At 44.4% G+C, this 20,925-nt stretch overlaps 1 protein-coding gene across 1 annotated transcript; it reads right to left on the bottom strand.

The window, feature by feature from the left end:
- Nucleotides 1–3,720: 3,720 nt before the first annotated feature.
- On the bottom strand, nt 3,721–14,841 carry LOC148126518 (uncharacterized). Its single transcript, XM_087927961.1, is given in 6 exon segments — nt 3,721–7,149; nt 10,342–10,468; nt 11,201–11,505; nt 11,508–11,901; nt 13,473–13,595; nt 14,732–14,841. Coding segments are annotated over 4 exon segments (2,118 nt in total). The 5' UTR covers nt 11,887–11,901; nt 13,473–13,595; nt 14,732–14,841; the 3' UTR covers nt 3,721–5,842.
- Between the last annotated feature and the right edge of the window lie 6,084 nt (nt 14,842–20,925).

Below are 20,925 nucleotides of genomic sequence, written 5' to 3'. Positions count from 1 at the left end.
ACGGACTGAAAAACAGCCTGAAAGCGGCCAAAAAAAGAGCGGGGGCAGGATCAACCAGTAATGGGATTTGCCGGTTTGCCGAACTGCACAGAATCTTAACTACTGATTCACGTGAACCAGTGTGAACTGGAAGCACCCCGCTTCTGCCTATAGCAGTGACGGCTAACCTTTTTGGGTTCCTGTGCCAAAAATTGTGCGCGCGCTCGTGCTCGCATGCCAGCACCCAGAAGGCAATGCACGTGCACCCCATGCCCGTGTATACATGTGCGATTCCCCCCCGCCGCCCCCTTACCTGCACTGCGCCTCCTAGCTGATTTTCGGCCCGTTTGAGGCCTTTTTCAGCTTCTCAGAGGCTTGAGGGAAGCCTGTGCAGCCTTGGCAGGCTGAAAAATGGGCCTGTTTCGTCACTTCTGGTATTTCCAGAAATACAGGAAGTGACAAAATGGGCCTATTTTTCGGCCTCCAAAGGCTGCAGAGGCTTCCCTCAAGCCTTTAGGAGGCCAAAAAAGGCCTGAAAATCAACTGGGAGGCGCACGCATGCGGAGTGAGGTAAGTTTGCCTGGGGCTCTTGTGCCCGCACAGATGGCTCTGCGTGCCGCCTGTCGCATGTGCGCCATAGGTTCGCCATCACAGGCCTATAGTATTCTGGACAAGTGGCTGTCCAATCTCTTCTTAAAAACCTCTCAAGTTCTGAAGGCAAGCTGTTCCTGCCTCCACACACACACACTCATGACACTGCAAGAGTTGACACTCCAAGGACAGATTATTAAGTCCCGCTCATTCGGAGCCTTCGTAAAATTGAAGAGTTACTGAACAAATCGTCATAACCCAAGCACTAGCTCTACACACTAGAGAATTACTAGCTTACTAACACTGAGGATGTTACCTAGTTTGGGGAATGAAATGTCTGCAAGAAAACAAGCAAGCTGAGAGAATCCATCACAGAATCCACATTTATGAGTGCCCCGTCTATAAAAAAAAATTCAGCAATAAATCCTCGTCACCAAATATCGGAGAAATTGTCCAGGGGAGAAATCATGCTCAACCTGTGGGGGAAAAACTTCAATTTGAGATCAAAAGTTATTACACTCCTGCAGAGGTGAGAAATCACATTCTCATCCTCCAAGCGTAGTAAATATTTGAGTGACAGGTCTTCTCTTACCAATCACGTCCAAAGCCAAACAGGTGAGAAACTGTACAGGTGTTACGAGCATGGGAAAAGCCTCATTTCTTAACGCAGATTGTTGAAAACAACCCCTATTGTTCTCAGAAATGGAAAAGTAAGATGTGAATGCAGCCATAAGGGTGCTTATGTAGGAAAACAAGGTGTGAAAACCTTCCAGACAGCAAAACTAGTCTTAACACAATTGTCTTAAGAGTTACATTTTTTTTTAAAAAAAGGAGTGGCTCTGTATATATTCTTTTGGGCCAGAAATTAAGATGAAACTGCAACTGGAAAATATGGTTTAGATTTTTAGAACTTTTAAACTTTTAAGATTTGGGTACTTCAACTCCCAGAATTCCCCAGCCAGCTATGCTAACAAACGCTGTTGAAAGATTATTTCCAGTTTAAAAATACCCCAAAGCCTAGCCTTAGATGTTGAAAATATACTTATTAAACTCCTTGTAATTCCTTTAAAAAAAAAATAATCAAAGGGACGTCTTTTATTTTTTTTAAAGAAAACCTTGAGGTCCTAATTCAGCTGTCTTTCAAAGGCCAAATTTTGATTGGAGGAAAAGTGCCACCAGTAACAAAAATATTTGAAACACCATTTCCAATTATAACAACGGTGTGTACAAGTATTAAAATAATGTCATAACTTTTGATCCTTTCATCTTTTCCTTGTTCGTTAAAACAGGCCCCTGCCTGGATTAGATGAGATTGATGACACGAAAGGTTTAAATGCAGAACTCTTGCATATTGAAAACTAGCTCTATATCCGTGCTTCCCTACAAAACTATGTGGTGGGGCTTAGTTTTTGGGGAGGAAAATAAAGGGGAAAACATTCTGCTTCTGCCTACCAGCAACCATCGATATTCATCTGGCTAGCGTCCTGTCAGTGTGTGAGAGAGTTGAGGGCTGTTTGGAAAGTGAAACAGTATTTGCTATGTGAGCAAGAAAGAGACAGCAAGGAGCTTGGACGTGGCTTAGCTCAACTGTTCTGTACTAAAGCTGGTTGCTGCTGTGAAACTAAAACTGAAACTCCTCTCCGCTGCTTGTGTTTTGCATTTGGAACAGATTTATTTTCAGGTGGGGAGGGGGAGTAGAACTCCTTAGCATCAGAGGGTGTTAATAATACTATACGAAATACTAATGATCCAATGGTCATTTCAAAAAGTCCTTTCTTAGCACCTAGAAGCCAAGAGAAACATACGTGCCAAATTTCAAGTTTGTAGGCTTTACGGTTCTGGAGATTTTGTGATGATGCGTGAGTGGTATTTCGCTTCTATATATACATAGGTTGATGTTCAGAAGCTAACATTTGTTTGGTGCTCTGGCCACTGCTATAACATTGGGGAGTGGGGAGGCAGGGAGGGCTGTTTACTTTTGCGTTGAATTTCCAGGTCCCAGAAATGCTGTCAGCCCTCCATCGTGATTCAATCGGCATATTACCTCTGCATCTCTCACTCTTAACTTCCCTTCAGCCTTATGTGCCACATCTTTGTATTTTCACCTTGCTGTTCCAGAAAGAAATTGCTCTCGCTTCCAAGCTTTATTATCTAGTATAAACAAAGAGTTTAATTTTATTCAAATGCTACCATTGTAGAAAAGATCCATATTTCAACTTATAAGCTTCATTGTTCCACCTGTTAGCACCATACAATGGTGTCTCCACACTACAGGAAGCTGCCCAAAGTTCCCATGGCATACTAGTTTTTTGTTCAAGACCTAAACAACAAAATTCATTTGGATTCGCAGATGAACATAGGCAAGGCTAACCAAAGCAGCTACATTATATATTTGTGGTGGGATGTCGCCTGGAGTCACAGGAGGGAGTGATGCCAGGCCCCACAACACTACAGGGTGTTAATTCTGAGTAGTTTGCTGGAACTGGGTATGTTTAGTTTAATGGAAAGAAGGACTGTGTGTGTGTGTGTGTGTGACATGATAACAGTTTCCCAATATCTCAGGGGTTGCTGCAAAGAAGCAGGGAGTCAACCTATCTTCCAAAGCACCTGAAGGCAGGACAGGAAGCAATGGATGGAAACTAATCAAGAAGCAACCTAAGACTGAGGAGAATTTTTTCTGACAGAACAATTAACCAGTGGAACAACTTGCCTCCAGCAGTTATGAATGCTCGAACACTGGAAGTTTTTAAGAGATTGGACAACCCTTTGTTTGAAATGGTACGTAGGGTTTCCTACCGGAGCAAGGAGTTGGATTAGAAGGTCCCTTCCAATTTTGTTATTCTATTCTATTCTATTTTCCTTGTTGTTGTTCACCTATGGACAGACTCTTGCTAGATTAAAGCTACTATCTGCATAACTATAGATATACAGGTAGTCCTTGACTTACACTCACAATGGAGCCCCAAATTACCGTTGCTGAGCTAGACACTTGTGAAATGAATTTCTGCCCTATTTTATAACCTTTCTTGCCAGTTATTAAGTGAATCACTGCAAGTTGTTAAAGTTAGTAAGTTGGTGGTAAAGTGAAATCTGGCCTTCCCCATTGACTCTGCTTGCCAAACAACCCTGGGATACTGCAACCGTCATAAGTATGAGTCAGCTGCCAAGCAGCTGAATTTTAATCATGTGACCATGGGGATGCTGCTATGGCCATACGAGTGAAAAACGGTCATAAGTCACCGTGGTAACTTTTAATGATCACTAAGCGAATGGTTGGAAGCTTGGAGGTTTTCTTGGTGCCTTTTTCCCTTTAAGGGAGCCGGTGTACCTCACTTGAGGTATTGGTGCTTGTGCTAAGCACTCTGATGAGCGATGCACTTGCGGCCCACAACGGAAACACTTCATGGAAGTCAGGGGGACTGCTGTTTGACGTCCTTCGCCTTGGCGTGAAGCTTATTATATGTTCCTTTTCTTTCTTTCTCTTTGCTGGTTATGGGGGAAAGGGTTTTGGGCTTGCCACATTCCTAAGGAGAGAGAGAGTTGTTTAGGCCAGGTGGTTCTCCTTCCCGTGGGAACAAAAGCTGACTCTGCTGAGACCTGGAGGTGGAGATTGATGACACCAGGAAACGTTGATTTACTCCTATTGGAGAATGTGACTTTGGGGGGCTGTTTCTAACTTCCAATATTATGTGGTATACTTCCGGGTTGTGTCAGATCCGGAATTACAACAGAGTTTGCCCATTTGATGTTTTCCTAAATAAAAGAAATTTTTTGGAAGATGGACTTTGCTCTTTTCTTTTTAAATGGATTTCATCACTTGGAAACCTGACACTATCTGTACTCTGTGAATTGCTGGGGAGGGGCCATCTTAGCCCTCTTCCCGCCTACCAGACGTTCCAAGCTCCGCTGCTCTTTTGCCATCTGGGAATAGCCCCTCCCTCTTGGGACTCCAGACTTCATTCCACCACAACAGTATTGCTAACACATTGCAAATGGTGCTTCCTTATCAAGGAATATTTCTCAATTGTTTCTAAACTTCCTAAGAAGCTAACCCAAGCTCCCCCTCAATTCCAACCCCTGAAGGAATCTAGACCCCAACTCCATTGTATAATAAATTCTAATACGTCCCTATTCAGTGTAATAGACCAGGAGCGACCCAAACCGCTCGGTACAGTGGTTGCCAACCAATGGGCTGGGGACCACTGGAGGTCCGTGAGAAAGTTTTGGTGGCCCGGAGAGAAATGTCACCCTCAAAGCACGCCCCCCAAAGCAATTAATCCAGGCTGCACAGGAACAGAAGGCTGTGCTGCCCCCACACGGCCTGTGGGAACACAAGGCTTGTGTCGCTTGCATTGCGAACAACACGAGGTAGTGAGGGGAGGTGGGGAGAAAGGGTGGAGGGAGAGAACTTGTCCACTCGCCCCACGTATCTTGCCTGGCCACCAGGCTGCTTCTTTCTTCTTCTGCTTTTGGCTCACGCAAGGAAAGCAGCAAAAGTCTGTCTTTCTCTCCCCCAAACTCCACCAGAAATGAGTCTTTGAGACCCTGCAAGGGATCCTGTTCCAAGAGGCTGAGCCATTCTGGTGAAGTTTGGGGAAGAGAAAGAAAAATTTCTGCTGCATCTGCTGCTTTCCTTGCATGAAGCCAAAAGTCTCTCTCTCCCCCTGAGAACAGAGCGGGAGACAGTATCCTGCGATCCCAAATAAAGAATGATCGATCGGTAGGAAAACGGGATGGGGAATTTTCCTGCAGACCTTTTTGGGGGATTTTCCCAGGGTCTGGTCTGCGGGATTTAAAATTATGAGTTTGGTGTCCCTGAGGTCCAAAAGTTTGGCGACCCGTCTTGGTGGACCATTCGAGTAGAACATAGATGTTAGAAAAAGACACCAAAGTCTTTTGCTGGATTTAACGGAGCCCTGGGTGATTTCTGGGATTCCTGCAACCAAATTGGGGACTTGGTAGAGCCCCACTTCATTTGTCTTCAAGTAAGCGTGTGCAGAAGAAGTGCAGCTCAGAGATTGCATGCCTTTGTGGCTACTGCCTTCTCATCCTATTGGGGAATTTTCCAATAACATCTGGAAATGCAGCTGATGGATCCCAGATCAGAAGCATAGGACAGGCTGGGCATGTATCGGGTCCTATGTTTGATCTCTCCAAGTAGGGCAGCGAATGACACCTGTCCATGAATGGTTTCTTCAGAGTGATGCTGACTCAATGGGCCAGGAGTCTATCGTAGCATAAGGCAACTTTCCACGTGGCTATAAGTTTGATTTTAACATTTCGCCCCCGTTCCAAGCAGACATCTGGTGGCTTCCCTGGAGTGGATTCTCTTGTGCCTCCGGAGAGAAGCTTTATGACCGAAATTCTGACCGCAGTCAGCGCATTTGTACGGCTTTTCTCCCGTGTGAACCCGCTGGTGATTGACTAGGTTTGAGTTCGTGCTGAATTTCTGCCCGCAATCGGAACACAGGTACGGCTTCTCGCCCGTGTGGACCCTCTTGTGGTTAACCAAGTTGGAGCTGGTGCTGAAGCTCTTCCCGCAGTCGGCGCACTCGAAGGGCTTCTCTCCCGTGTGGGTCCTCTCGTGGATGAGAAGCTTGGATCGGCTGATGAAGCTCTTCCTGCAATAGCCGCACCGGTGGCTTTCTTCGCCCGGGGGCGCTTTCTTCTCCGTGTGTAGCCGCTCATGCTTACGAAGGTAAGAGCTCGAGATGAAGCTTTTCCCACACTCAGGACACTCGTACGGCTTCTCCCCGGTGTGGATGCGCCGGTGGATGATGAGATCGGCTTTCTGGTTGAAGCTTTTCCCGCACTCCGGACACTCGTACGGCTTTTCTCCGGTGTGCGTCCGGATGTGGATAACCAGTTGTGGCCGGTGAACGAAACTCTGCCCGCACTCGGAACACTTGTAGGGCTTCTCCCCGGTGTGCACCCGCTTGTGGGTGATGAGGTTGGAGCTTGAGGTGAAGCTTTTCCCGCACTCCGGACACTCGTACGGCTTTTCTCCGGTGTGGGTCCTCTCGTGCACGATGAGCGAGGCCTTGTCGCTGAAGCTCCTGCCACACTCGGGACACTGGTAGGGCTTCTCCCCCGTGTGCACCCGGGTGTGTTTCATCAGGTTGCAGTTTGTACTGAAGCACTTCCCACACTCCGAGCACTTGTACGGCTTCTCGCCTGTGTGAGTCCTCTCATGGATGATCATATGCGCACTGTTATTAGAGACCTTCCCGCAGTAGGTGCACGTGTAGAGTTTCTGCATTTTCCGGTTTGGAGGGAATTCGAAACCACGGTTTAGAACTGTCCCCCAACTGGCGGGACCTGTATTCGTCCTCTTTCCCTTCTGGCGTCCCGGCTGGAAGGTGTTTTCTCGTAAGCTTTCCTCATGAAAAAAAGCTGGGATCCCCGATTGGTTTTCCTGGTGGATTTCTTGGTGGGGCTCACTTCCTGCCATCTTTTCCAGTCCACAGACCTGATATAATTTCCCATGGAGTCTTGCCAAGGACAGTCCACTGATGCCTACTTGTGGGTGCCTTTCAAAGGGGAAGTTCTCCTCCTCGTTTTCGTAACCTTGGTCATTGCCTGGAGGTACAAATAGGAGAATCGTGACTAGGGGAGCGTAAATAAAATGACCTTGATGAAGAAATGCAACAGCAGTTACCTAAAGTCCACGCAACATTCAAAAGCTGCTTAGACACCTCCCTAATTCACAGGTATGTAAGAATGGGGATTATGTACAGCATAATCAGACTTGCAGGATTCTGTTACTATAGCCAATCTCAATACACTTAGTCTTAGCCTTGCTGTGATATTGATTTTCTGGTCTGGTCTATCTCGTGGGGCTGACATAATCTGATGTGGTGGAATGTTGTCTGGTGTCTCAGGAGGGAGGATAGATTACGGATAATCAGAGTTGGAAGGGACCTTGTAAGTCATCTAGTCCAACCCCCCCACCCAAGCGGGAGACCCTACATCATTTCTGACAAATGGCAGTCCAATCGCTTCTTGAAAATCCCAACTGATGGCGCTCCCACAACTTCCGAGGGCAACTTCTGTTCCATTAGTTGATTGTTCTCACTGTCAGAAAGTTTCTCCTTGTTTCCAGGAGGAATTGTTGCCCAGAGACATCAGACCTTGGAATGTCTGGTAGGCAGGAAGAGGACTAAAACAGTCCCTCTCTAGCAGTTCACAGATTATATCTATAGTTATGCTGATAGTCTGGCAAGATTCTGTCTGTCGGTGAAAAACAATAGAGAAACTACACAGAAGTAACTCCGTGGGTCATTCTGGGTTCTTGGGGCCTGACATCAGGCTGCTTATTCTATAGTTAACAGAATAAATACAGCTTCATATTTAGCTAGAAACACAGCATCCCTAAGGACCCAACACATCCCACTCTCTAAGGGAGATATTATCTGAGGGCCAGTTACATCAGCCCGATCATGCAGAGAAGCCATGCTGCGGGTACTGTCGGCCAGATCCTACATTTGGTGGGTCCCAGGAGAGGTGCCTTCGCTGCTGAAGCACCTACTATATGGAACATCCTGTCCCCTAAAATTGGATTGGCCCTCTTTTGTTCATTTGCAAGGCCCTCAAGACCTGCCAGGCCAGGGCTCCCAGGGGATCCCAGATCTGTCCAAGGGAGCCATTTTTATGCTATTTATTGTTCTGATTTTTAGATTTTTTTTATATCAGTTTTATATTGGCTGTTTTATTTACTCTTGTTCACGGTCCAGAGTCCCCTATCAGGGAGATGGGCAGCTGCATAAATTTGATTAATTAAAAACAGATAAATAAAAATATATTTGAGTTAGAAACCAGACCGACTACTAGCCAGAGGGCTGCTGCTGGCGTTATAGGATGACATGGGGATTGTTTTTTGCTCATTATTATTATTTTTTTAAAGAGTGGGGTGATGTGAAGGGTGTTGAGTAAGAAACCCCAGCCTCAATTCCAACTGCACACTTTGGGGGAATTCAATGTTGGAAAAATAAATGTTGCGCCTCTCAGATCAATCTTGATTCACCGTTCATGGTTTCAAACATCTGCAAAAGCTGAATTGCTGAAAGTTAGTTGTTTCCCTGCTTCCAATTTAGCAGTGGAAAGGTTTGCAAATGGGCTGCATGTGGCTTATGGGTTTCTAGTTGCTGACCACTGGTTTAGCCTGATGACTGGCAGTAACCAGCCCTTCTAAGGCAAGGCATTATACAAAGCATAAACGCTAAAAGCTCTTGTTTACCAAACATAGCCCTACTAAAGTTATTTATTAGAATTTGTCAAACAAAAATGAGAACAAGAATAAAAGAATAAAAATACAATGACAGGGACGATAGGCGCGTCAGCGCACTTATGGACGCCTCTACTAACCACTTAAGTATGATGTAAGGTGCACGGAAGTCAATTCGTGACTGAAACTGAAAATTTGTAGCTGAAACAACTGAACAGACTTTGACAACTCTATTACAGAAATTGTATTTTTTGACAGTCAAGTTTCGAACAATTTACATTGAGTTTAAAGTGGTTGTTAGCACGCATATTACTGCAATTAAAACAAAAAAAAGCCATTTACAGGTAAAACATTACTACATATAATTTTGTATGCAATATCTAGGTCTGGCTGCAAGTGACGCAGTTCTAAGTTATCCAAACCGAGAATTTCGAACCCAGTAGCATAGGGAATTATATTGTGTACAGAGAAGAGTGCAAGACTTTTCTCGTGAAATACTTCTGAACCCGTTCAATCGTACTGAACTTGCAATAATTATAAATTAAACGTAACTAGGAATAGTGACCCAAGAGAAAAATCACTGCAGTTAAGTTAGTAATACGGTTGGTCAGTGAATCTGGCTTCCACGTTGAGTTTTATTTGTCAGGTCACAAAAGGGGATCACATGACACCCCCACACCCCCACTGAGATATTGCAACTGTCATAAATATGAGTCAGTTGCCAAGCGTCCGAATTTTGATCATGTGAATCTGTGGGATGCTGCAATGGTTGTGTTGTGGTTCACCAGCAGCCTGTGCAGATGGCAGTTGAATTGGACAATGGGGAAAAACGGGGACCAGTCCAGGAGTCTGGGGAGGACTCAAATGAGGGTCCTGCATCCAATGCAGAGATGGGGGCCAGGACCATCTGGGAGTGGGGTGCTGACTCGGGAGCCTTCGGAATCTGTCAGCAGCGAGGCAGAGGAACAAGCGGAGTCTGTTCTCAGTGCGCGTGTGCGCAGAGCTGCTGGAAGGCGAGAGCAGCTAAGACAAAAGGGGTGACTCGGGAGTAAGGCTGGGAGGTGATTCCTCCTCCCCTAAAGGTATAAAGGAAGTGCAAAGGTAGAGAAACCTTTGAAAGTTGTTTGCTCTGCTCGGATTAAACTTTGAAGCTCTGTGTGGACTTGGTACTTCGGTTGGGTTTTTTTTTACAGCTAATTTGGCACTTTAGTTGTTGGCAGCCATTCAAAGGATATAAAGGTGGGTGCTTATCTCGAGGGACTATTTGGGACTCATTACAGGCTGGGAATGAACATAATTCCCAGCGCTGAACTAAAACAAGAGTTGTTTGGACTAAAACATGTGCTTAATTATGGTCTCAGGAAGCCTCGGTTAGAACAGGTTGCAAGTGTGAAAAATGGCCATAAGTCACTTTTTTCAGTGCTGTTGTAACTTGGAATGGAGACTAAACAAAATGTTTTTAAGTCAAGGGCTACCTGTCACTTCTTTCAAATGTTCTTTGGGGTTGGAAAGAAGAAAAAAAAGAAGGACAAGACCTTATCTCTTACCTAAATAACTGGCCTCTTCATCACTCTCTTCTTCTGCCTCTGCAGAGAGATGATTCACTGCTTCAGATGGAAACTGCTTTGATTTAGAAGAATTAAGAACAGTGACTTCTTCCCCCGGACAGGACACCTGAAACAGGAACAAAGTTTCAATGGAAGCATAATTTTCACAGGCTCCGGGTCTGAGCTACAGTTTGTTTTGATCATGGCTGGCTGACTTTACCTCTAGTTAAGACATGATTTACGCACACACACACACACACACACACACCAGAATGGCAGCCCTGCACAACCCAGGGCTGACACTCAGTTTATATTCTGGTGTCTTGCCCTGTCAGAGAGGTGAAATTATCTAGTTTGGGTAATAAAACGCCTGCAACATAATAAGCAAGCTCAGAGAACTCCAAGGACCCCCTCATATCAACCCTGAGCTACAAATATTCTTTACGGGTAACGTTTGAACTGAACCCCAGGTAATTTAAGGCCAATTTCCTTTTAGGCAGGAAAAGCAAGGACCAGCAGTAGCACTAGGACTTATATACTGCTTCACGGTGCTTTACAGCCCTCTCTAAGCAGTTTACAGAGTCAGCATATTGCACCCAATAATCTGGGTCCTCGTTTTACCCACCTCGGAAGGATGGAAGGCTGAGTCAACCTTGAGCCTGGTGGGATTCGATCTGCCAAATTGCAGGCAGCCGGCAGTCAGCAGAAGTAGCCTGCAGTACTGCACTCTAACCACTGCGCCACCACGACGAATAGTTCAGTAAACAGATCTAGCAACATTCACCTCAGATCGCAGAGTTTACACTGCTGTTGGTTTTATCTCCAGCTGCCTTCAGGTGAGGAAGAGGGCTGTGCTTACCTTCTCTGGCAGTCTATCAGCCTCTTGCACCCTCAGAAAGTAATCCTCTGCCAGGGCCACCGTCTGGGCACAGCTCCCTGGCTTGCCCTCCTTGATCCAGCCCTGCATCTCTGCGGGCAAAATGGCCAGGAATTGCTCCAGCACTATCAGGTCCAGAATCTGCTTCTTGGTGCGTCTCTCGGGCTCCAACCACTGCCAGCAGAGTTCCTGCAACTGGAAGAAACTTTCCTTGGGCCCTTCGGCTTCCAGGTAGCGGAAGTGCCTGAACCGCTGTCGCTCCGTTTCGGAGGCAGGGGTTTCTTCCCCTCCAAAATTTCTTCCTTCACTCTCCCTGAGGACATTAAGTCTTGGCAATCTTGGATGGGGCCTGGCAGAAGCCGGGTTAGGCTCCTTCTCCCTGGCCTCTGACTCAAATCAGCCGTTTCTTTAAACGAGGATTGGGAATTGTCCCCGGACCGGGCAGGATTGGGTAGCCGAGTGCGTTTCTGCCCAGAACAAGAGGGTTGCATTTCCTTCAGGAAATCCTGCCACTGAACATCCCAAGGCTGCTGGGAATTTTCTTCTGGTTCCTGCTTAATAAACCGGGAATCTAGTCCAACCGAGAAGTCTTGGATGGCTCCGAGCTGAACGGGATGAGAATTTTTCCGTCCTCTTGGAACTTTTCGTACTGGTCCCCGATTCTCCATTTCTACCCCGGCCTGCTGGGGAAAAAAAAATATCCAACCTTCATCAGTTCAAAATAAAACACATAGAGGCATATTGTACATACAGGTGGTCCTCGACTTCCGACCACAATTATGAGCCCAACATTTCTGTGCTAAGCAGGACAGTTGTTAAAGTGAGTTTTGCCTCATTTTACAATGTAGAGTGAATCACTTCAATTGTTAGATTAGTAACACGGATGTTGAATGAAGCTGGTTTCCCCGTTAACTTTGCTTGTCAGAAGTCGCAAAAGCGGATCAACGTGACTGTGGGACACTGCAACCGTCATAAATATGACCCAATTTCCCAGCAACTGAATTTTGTTCTTGTGTCGGCAACGGTCATAAGTGTGCAAAACGGTCAAAAGTCCCTCTTTAAAGTACTGTTGTAACTTTAAAACAGTCACTAAATGAATGGTTGTAAGTCAAGAGCTACCTGTATACACAATATGTCCCTCCCTCCCTTTCTCTCCATCTCCAGTATGTACGTGCTGAATTGGTGTAGGGAGATTAGAATTAGAATAGAACAGAATTCTTTTATTGGTCAAGTGTGATTGGACACACAAGGAATTTGTCTTGGTGCAAATGCTCTCAGCGTACATAAAAGAAAAGATACATTCATCAAGAATCATCCCGCACAAAACCTAATAATGGTCATAGGGTACAAATTAAGCAATCAAATCATACTAGGAGACAGTCCGTATAAATTGTAAGGATACAAGCGAAAAAGTTACAGTCATACAGTCACAAGTGGGAAGGGATGGGTGATAAGGAGTGATGAGAAGATTAACAGTAATAGTAGTGCAGACTTTGTAAAGAGTTGGACAGTGTTGAGGGAATTATTTGTTTAGCAGAGTAATGGCATTCGGGGGGAAAAAACTGTCCTTGTGTCTGGTTGTTCTGGTGTGCAGTGGTCTATATAGCATCGTTTTGAGGGAAGGAGTTGAAACAGTTTATGTCCGGGATGCGAAGGATTCAGGCCCTAGTTCCACCCATCTACCACAGAAGCTGCTGGGGCGGGGCACTCTGAGCCAATCCCTCTCTCCCAATTTAACCTACCTCACAGTGTTGTTGTGGGGAAAAATAAGAAGGAGGGTACAAGGGATATTAATGGCTTTAAGCTCCTACACGAAAGATGGGATGCAAATCAGAACCAACCTGGAATCAAGGAGAAACTTCCTAACAGTGAGGACAATTAACCAGTGGAATAGCTTTGCCTTCAGAAGTTGTGGGTGCTTCATCACTGGAGATTTTTGAAGAAGAGAGCCACTTGTCTGAAATGAATCAGAATAGAGCTGGAAGGAACCTTGGAGGTCTTCTAGTCCAGCCCTCGTTCAAGGGGATCCTATACCATTTCAGACAAGTGGGCTGTCCAGTCTTTTCTTCAAAACCTCCAGGGATGAATACAATTTTTTATTGGCCAGGTATGATTGGACACACAAAGAATTTGTCTAGGTGCAAATGCTCTCAGTGTACATAAAAGAAAAGATACATTCGTCAAGAATCATAAGGTACAACACTTAATAACAGTCATAGGGTACAATAAGCAATTGAATCATACTAGCACCTACAACTTCTTATGACAAGCTGGTCCTGTCAGTGTTCCACTCCAAACAATAACTCAGAGACAAACATCTTCTCAAAAGTTTTGTTTCATTTGGATAGCAAACTGGCACATCTGGGGAATCCCGAATCTGAAAGTCAATAAGTAAAAAAATTACAAATCCACCCCCTTGCACCCAGCATCGCATCACATGCCCCAATCACCATCCGTCCCAACTGGAGACATCCCCTCACCCAGGTGCAAAATAACATGACCTTGACTTAGAAAAAGAATGTTATTATGTCTAACCGCAACCACTCCAAGAACTTGCCCCCTCCCATTTTCCCAGGCTCAAAAATGTGGCCGTGTGGGGTCACAATATGGCTTCCAAAGCTGACAGTTCCACTGGTTAGTGGTCCTGACTGTTAGGAAGCTTCTGTTAGGATGAAGAAGTTTCTTGGATGAGAAGCGAAAGTCTTCAAAAGAAAAACCCGGAAAGTCCATCTGCCTCTTGGGAAAAAAAAACACAAAAAAAGAAGCCCCTTTGGGACAACTAGGACCCGGGTGACTGATAAATCTCCATAGACATTTCTCTTAGGAAGTTTCTCCTTAATTCCAGGTTGCTTAGTTTCCGTCCATTGTTTCTCGCCCTGCCTTCTGGTGCTTTGGAAAATTCAATTGACCCCCTCCTCTCTGTGGCAGCCTCTCAAATACTTTGATCATGTCCCTCCACCTCCAAGTCCTCCTTTTCTCTAGACTAGAGGGGGGAACTACTCCTGGTTGAGCAATGGGCTGGACTAGACGACCTCCAAGGTCCCTTCCAGCTCTGTTCGGAAACAAACTGAATCTAAGTCAACAAAGGATGGCTGAAAAATCTTATCACTGCAGCGTTATCTCTAGGGGAATATTAGCACCTCACGAAAGAGCTTTCAAAGCCCACCCACCTCAACCAAGGGTTCCTTCGGCCTCACGCCTCCCCGCCCAATCCGTGACCAAAAGCAAAGCCCTCTTTTTTGGGGCGGGATCAGCATCGACCTTTGCAAACAGGATGGGGCAGCTTTAGAAAAAGAAAGCCAAAGCGTTTTTCCCCTCCAAGTTGCGGTGGGGGAAGGGTAGGGTGGGGGGAGCTGCGTGGGCTCGCAAGGGGAGAAAGCCACCCTCCCCCGCTTGCAAGCGATCGCCCCCCCACACCCCATCCCCACGCGCAATGGTGTCCGCCCGCCCTACACGCCCCTCGTCGCTTGCGCTTTGCGCTCTCGGAAAGCGCCTCCCTCCCTCCCGACGCACCGGAGCTCGGCGAGCCTTTTTTCCCCCTTTCTTCCCACGGCCGGTGGCCGGACCCACCCCCGGCACGGTGGGACAGGAAGGTGCAGGGATGCGAGGGGGGGGGGGCGATCACCGTCGTCCCCCCCGCCCCCCCTTTTTGCTCCACGTTTCCTGTCTCTCTAAGCGACCGAGCTCGCTGGCCCGTTTAACCATTGCGGCGCCGGCGGGGAGATGCGCGGCAGATCTTTTTTTTTTTTTGGTTTGGTTTGGTTTGTTTGGTTTGGGTTGGGTTGGGTTTGGGTTGGGTTGGGTTGGGTTGGGTTGGGTTGGGTTTGGGTTTGGGTTTGGTTTGGGTTTCATTTGGGTTGGGTTTCATTTGGGTTGGGTTTGGGTTGGGTTGGGTTTGGGTTGGGTTGGGTTGGGTTGGGTTTGGTTTGGGTTGGTTTGGGTTTGGTTTGATTTGGTTTGGTTTGGGTTGATTTGGTTTGGTTTGGTTGGGTTGGTTTGGGTTGGGTTGTTTGGGTTTGGGTTTGGTTTGGTTTGGTTTGGTTTTGGTTTGGTTTAGGTTTGATTTGGTTGGGGTTGGGGTTGGGGTTGGGTTGAGTTGGGTTGTGTTTGGTTTGGTTGGTTTTGGGGTTGGGTTGGGTTTGTCAATTGCTTACAAGATAATAGGTATAAGTAAACAGATAGTTATGAATACATGGGTATGTTGGAAGTTGTGATTCCCCTGTCTTCTAGGAAAAGATTAGAAGAAAGGAAGAGGTGAAAACACAAGCAGGGTCAGCTCCATCAGCCCCCACCACCGCACCCTTTGTCAAGTAGGGCTGTTAAAATAGCTGGAGCCAGCTTACTTTTCACAACAAAGGAAGGAGAAAATGACAGGCATGAGATTCAGAGGAAAAAAAAACCCTACAAACTAGCTAAGATCCTTTCCCATAGAAATCAAATGGATGGCAAGCTATAAAACTTGTGAAAAGCAAATCAAGAGGCGTAACAGGAAACTCGGGATATTGCAACCTAATGCAACAAACAGCTTCTATAAAACAATTTCCAAGATCCCAGGAAGAGACAGGAACTCATCACCCACACACCAATCAAAGACTTCAAAGTTTCACGCTCACAAAATCAAAGGATCTGAAGGGTATAAAAAAGAGATTCTCTATTCACAAGATTAGATTAATCCTAAAAACGCTGTGAGATTTTTTTTACCTGCCTTCCTATTAATAAACTGATTCTGACTTTCAACGCAGCTGACCAAATCGTTTTCCATTTCTCCCAGCCGGGAAATTTGAATCCACAAAAGGAGAGAACTTTGCCTACACAAAAGGGCAAGGCTTCTTTTTCCTTTCATCAGATACATATAAGAAAAATAAAAGAAACAATAGGACAGGGACAGTAGGCATGTTGGTGCGCTTATGCACGCCCCCTATAGACCTCCTAGCAAAGGGGTGAGGTCAATAGTAGACAGTCTCAGGTTAAAGTTTTTGAGGTTTGGGGAAGAAACCACAGAATCAGGTAGAGTATTCCAGACATTGACCACTCTGTTGCTGAAGTCGTATTTCCTGCAATCAAGTTTGGTGCGGTTAACCTTGAGTTTGTATCTATTGTTTGCTCTTGTATTGTTATGGTTGAAGTCTTCATTGACAGGTAGGACATTGCAATGTATGATTTTATATTCTATACTTAGATCGGACTGAAGGCGGCGTAGTTCTTGATTTTCTAGGTCTAGAATTTCGAGTCTGGTGGCATAAGGTATTCTGCAACTAGTAGAGGAGTGGAGAACTCTTGTGAAATATTTCTGGACTTTCTCAACTGTGCTAATATCAGATACATAATGTGGGTTCCAGACTGATGAGCTGTATTTGAGTATTGGTCTAGCAAATGTTTTGTATGCTCTAGTTATTAGTGACCAGAGAAAAAGCTACGTAAGATTAGGTTAACAACTCTTAATGCCTTTTTGGCTATGTAGTTACAGTGGGCTCTAGCACTTAGATCATTAGAGATGAGTACTCCAAGATCCTTGACAGAGTTTGGATCATCAACAAGGTGTTGACTATTCACCCTGTATTTTATTTTCTGATTTTCTTTTTGCCAATAAGTAGGACAGAGCATTTATTTGTTGAGATTTGAAGTTGCCATTTGCTTGACCATTCTGATACATAGTCAAGGTCTTTTTGAAGGGTAGCAGTATTGTCTGTGGTGTTGAATAGCTTTACATCATCAGCGAAGAGAACGCAGTTGCTCTTAATATGATCACAGAGGTCATTTATGTAGAGTATGAAGAGAGTTGATCCTAGAACACTGCCTTGGGGGACACCACTATTGACAGGTACAGAATTTGATAGGATACTCCCAATTTTGACCAGTTGTTGTCTGTTTGACAGGAATGCTTCTATCCAGTTATGCAGGTGTCCAGAGATACCATAAGATTTTAGTTTTAGGAGTAGTTTGTCATGTACCACTGAATCAGCATGGTAGTCAATGTACAGGTCCTTTTCTCCATTGTCTAGACGTTTTTTGAGTTCTGTGCAGAATTCACGGGAGCAGATTCTTTTCAGTATGGATAAGTCTGGTCTTGAGAGAAGTTTTTTGTGGTTGGGATTGTTTTTTGCAATGGTGTTTTTTGTATGCACGAATATGCGTTTGCTGGACTCATTTTTGTAAACAACTCTACAAAATTTTGGGGCCACCAAGCCATCATTGTATTTGGACTCAGGGCCATCTCTGGTTATTTCAATGATATCTTCAGGAGAGATGTTTGTTGTATTTGAGTTGCTTATTATATTAAGAACTTTGGTGATATCAACTGATTTGTTGGTGTCTTCAAGACCAAATAAGATGACATTGGGGAGCCTTGAAAGCATCCTTTCCTTTGGCATGAAATCTGGGGGTGTGGAGGGTGGGTGGGGGACCAAAAGGTTGTGTGTGTGTGTGTGTGTGTGTGTGTGTGTGTGTGTAAAAAGGCAATAATGTGAGTCTCCCTCCTTCCGAAACATTCCCTCTCATCCTACATCCGAGCTACAGAGATATTCGCCACTATTGTAAACCCTTTATACCAGGGGTCTCCACCCTTGTCAACTTTAAGACTTGTGGGTTGGAGGGGCTTGGAGTAGATGACCTACAAGGTCCCTTCCAACTCTGTTAATCTAATCCAATGCCTCCAGTGATGGAGCACCCACTTTTGGAGGCATCTCATTCCACTCATGAATTGTTCCAACTGTTAGGAATTACTGCACTGCCTGGAGTTTTTCCCTGGCTTTGAAGAATTCTCTGGACAAACCTGCCGGACTCAAGAAAGATGCTAAGCAATGATGAATGAATGAAATAAATAAAATAGAATAAAATAAAGGTTAAAATAGACTCACCTTGCCCATTCCTGTTGTAGTTCTCTGATCTCCTTGTGAGGGGTTGTGAGAACTCAATATGTGCGACTCGTGTGGAATGGAGGACATGCGTGAGTTTGCAAGATCAGGAATGGAGGTATGTTAAAAGTCAGACCATACTTCCAATAGGGGAGGGCACTTTTTTTGACCAGTATTAGCACAGTTTACTTGTTTAAGTCAATGTTTCTCAATCTTGGCCACTTTTAGACATGTAGATTTCAACCTTCAGAATTAATATGATCAGGGGGATGATAGATAACCAGAGAATAATCATACAATATTAACTGTTTTTAATGTTAACTAAATTTAACTGTAAATCAGATTACAACAGCAATTGAGCCCAAGATATATGTTGCTGAAACATTTGTTAAGTGAGTTTTCCCCATTCTTTCCTTGCCACAGTTGTTGCATTTGTTTAGTTAGTAACATGGTTGTTAAGTGAATCGGGATTCTCCAAAGATTGACCTTGCCTGTCAGAAGTTTGCAAAAGCTGATCTTATGACCCCAGGACATTGCAACTGTCATAAATATGAGCCAGTTGCCGACTTCCGGTTTGAGCTTCTTTGGCGACAGACTGAAACCTCGTCTCTGCGAGGCTTCGATCTGTGCTCGCCGCTGGAGCACCCCGAGCTGGCTGGTTTTGGGGCTAAGCCACCCTGTAGAGGTGGTGAAGAGGCGGAGACTGCCTGCAGGGTTGAGGAGAGCCACATCTCTCCTCCCCAGCTGGCCATTACTCCCTTTCCCGAAGGCGGCTGTAGCGGTGGTCAGAAATGGCCACCACAAAGAAGAACTTGACTGGAAAAGAATGTGCAGGAGGAAGATAAGAAGAGAAAGTTTTGGTTGACCGGGTCAAACAGCAAAAGCAACAAATAAGGTACCCTGGAATTGAAACTATTAAAAAAAAACAATAACATTGTTCCCTAAGAAGATTTTTAAGCTGTGAAGGAGAGAGAAAGGGGAAAATATTTGGTTTTTTTTTCTCCTTTTCCTATACTGACAGCTAAGAGACTTAAGCAAGAAATTGGAAAAAAATCCACTTTGACATTAATAGGCATTTAATGCTGAAAATAAAAAGTCAAAGGGATAATAAAGGTTTCTGGATAATTAAAAGCTTTTGAAAACAGGAAAGGAGAGAAAAAGAATAAAAGGGCAGGATCTGGAAGGGAGGAGACTGCCTGGAATTAATACGAACTTACAGCAAAATCTCAACAAAACTTCCAAAAGATATATTCTAACTGAAATATCGCAACAAAAACCCCAGGAAGAGAAAGTGGAAAAAGAAATAAGAAGATATAACTCGGGACTATTTGGATTACTTGATAATTTCTGGATTTTTGGTTATTGTATTTGAATGTCTAAAATCAATTGGGTGGTTGTTTAAAACTGTTTAAAATGGCTCCACTTTTAGAAGAACTGAAAATGGAACTTAAAAAATATGAAGAAGATGCACAAGAAGGGAGAGGTTCTTTTTTGCCTTTGTATTTCAGTTTTTAGAAATGGAGATTTGGAATTATGAGAAACAACAAGAAATGCCTGCAGAACAAGAAGACTGCAATAAAGAAGAAGCCATCTTTAATGAACAAGTAATCTTAGATGGGGGAAAAAAAGGAAAGGGGGGGAAAGAGAATGGAAAGTTTAAGATTGGGAAAAACAACTCCAAAAAAAATAGAGTGAAAAGTAAGTATAAAATCAGAAAGCAACAGAAGAGGGAAATACAGAAGAGAGAATTAGTAGAGACACAAGGGGGTAAAAAGGGGAGGGAGAAGATGAGAAGGAAGAAAGAAAGGAAAAGAAGTTATAAAGGACTGTACTTCTATGCACACTTATCTTAGAGGAAATCTCATTTTATTCAATGTATCTTAGGTCTGATTGGCCAGGAAGAAACATAACATTGGGGGCTGAATTGTTTGCTTTGTTTTCCACTTTACCATATTCTCAACCATCTTCAGAAATTAATGCTTGAAAGTGGTCCATTCTGTTGTCATACCAATCCTGGAGATAAATTAGATTGAGATAAAATGAAGATACTGGATCCCTTATCTCAAACATACAATTAAAATTACTTCCATATTTTAGTTGTCGTTGCTCGTTTATTGCTATTAGTATTACAATAGAATAAAACCACTTGCAGTTAACTATTCTAAACCAATGCTTTAGAGCCTTGGTAATTTTGAGATGGGTGGACTCCCAGTTATTCCTGGATGAGGAATTCTGGGAGTTTAGAGTTTACACCTCTAAAAATTGGTCAGGTTTTGACAAATTGATTTTGACATCAAGCTGCTTTAAAGGCATGGAAGTGAGAGGTAGCTGAAAAGTTGGTAAGCGTCTCTGAAATAACATTTTCCCATAAGATAAAAGTAATGTTCTCAGTCTAGACAACCTGATGTGTGAACTACAACTCCCAGAATTCTCAGAGAGGTCCCACCAGCGAGCGTTGCCCAGGTTGGGAAACGCTGAGATAATGAAAAGGATTAAATCTACAGAGTTGGATTTCCTAGAGAGGCCACGCCTATCCGGGAAACAGGCGCTTAAATTTGCATGGATGGATCTGTCCAGGGTTTTCTTTTGTGCTTTTGCGCTGGAGGGAGTAGAATTTCTGGGGCAGGGGAACTTTTGGGGTGCAAGTGAGTGTTAAGGTGGTACAATGACACAGTTTCAGGGTGAAGGTGAATTAATGCATCATACAAAAAAGCCCTGAAGCCGGAATAATAAGATTGCAATAGTTTGCAATCTGGCATCTGGAAAAGATAAAAGAAGGATAAAGTTACATGCTTAACCAAATACATGAAACACTTGTGATTTCATGGCGTAACTTGATTTCCAATTATTTGG

The sequence above is a fragment of the Pseudonaja textilis genome, chromosome 2 (genome assembly GCF_049901715.1).
Source record: "Pseudonaja textilis isolate UNSWEBS1 chromosome 2, rPseTex1.2, whole genome shotgun sequence".
Taxonomy (NCBI): Eukaryota; Metazoa; Chordata; class Lepidosauria; order Squamata; family Elapidae; genus Pseudonaja; species Pseudonaja textilis.
The sequence above is the reverse complement of the archived record's forward strand: the minus strand, read 5'-3'. Positions and strand labels throughout refer to the sequence as shown.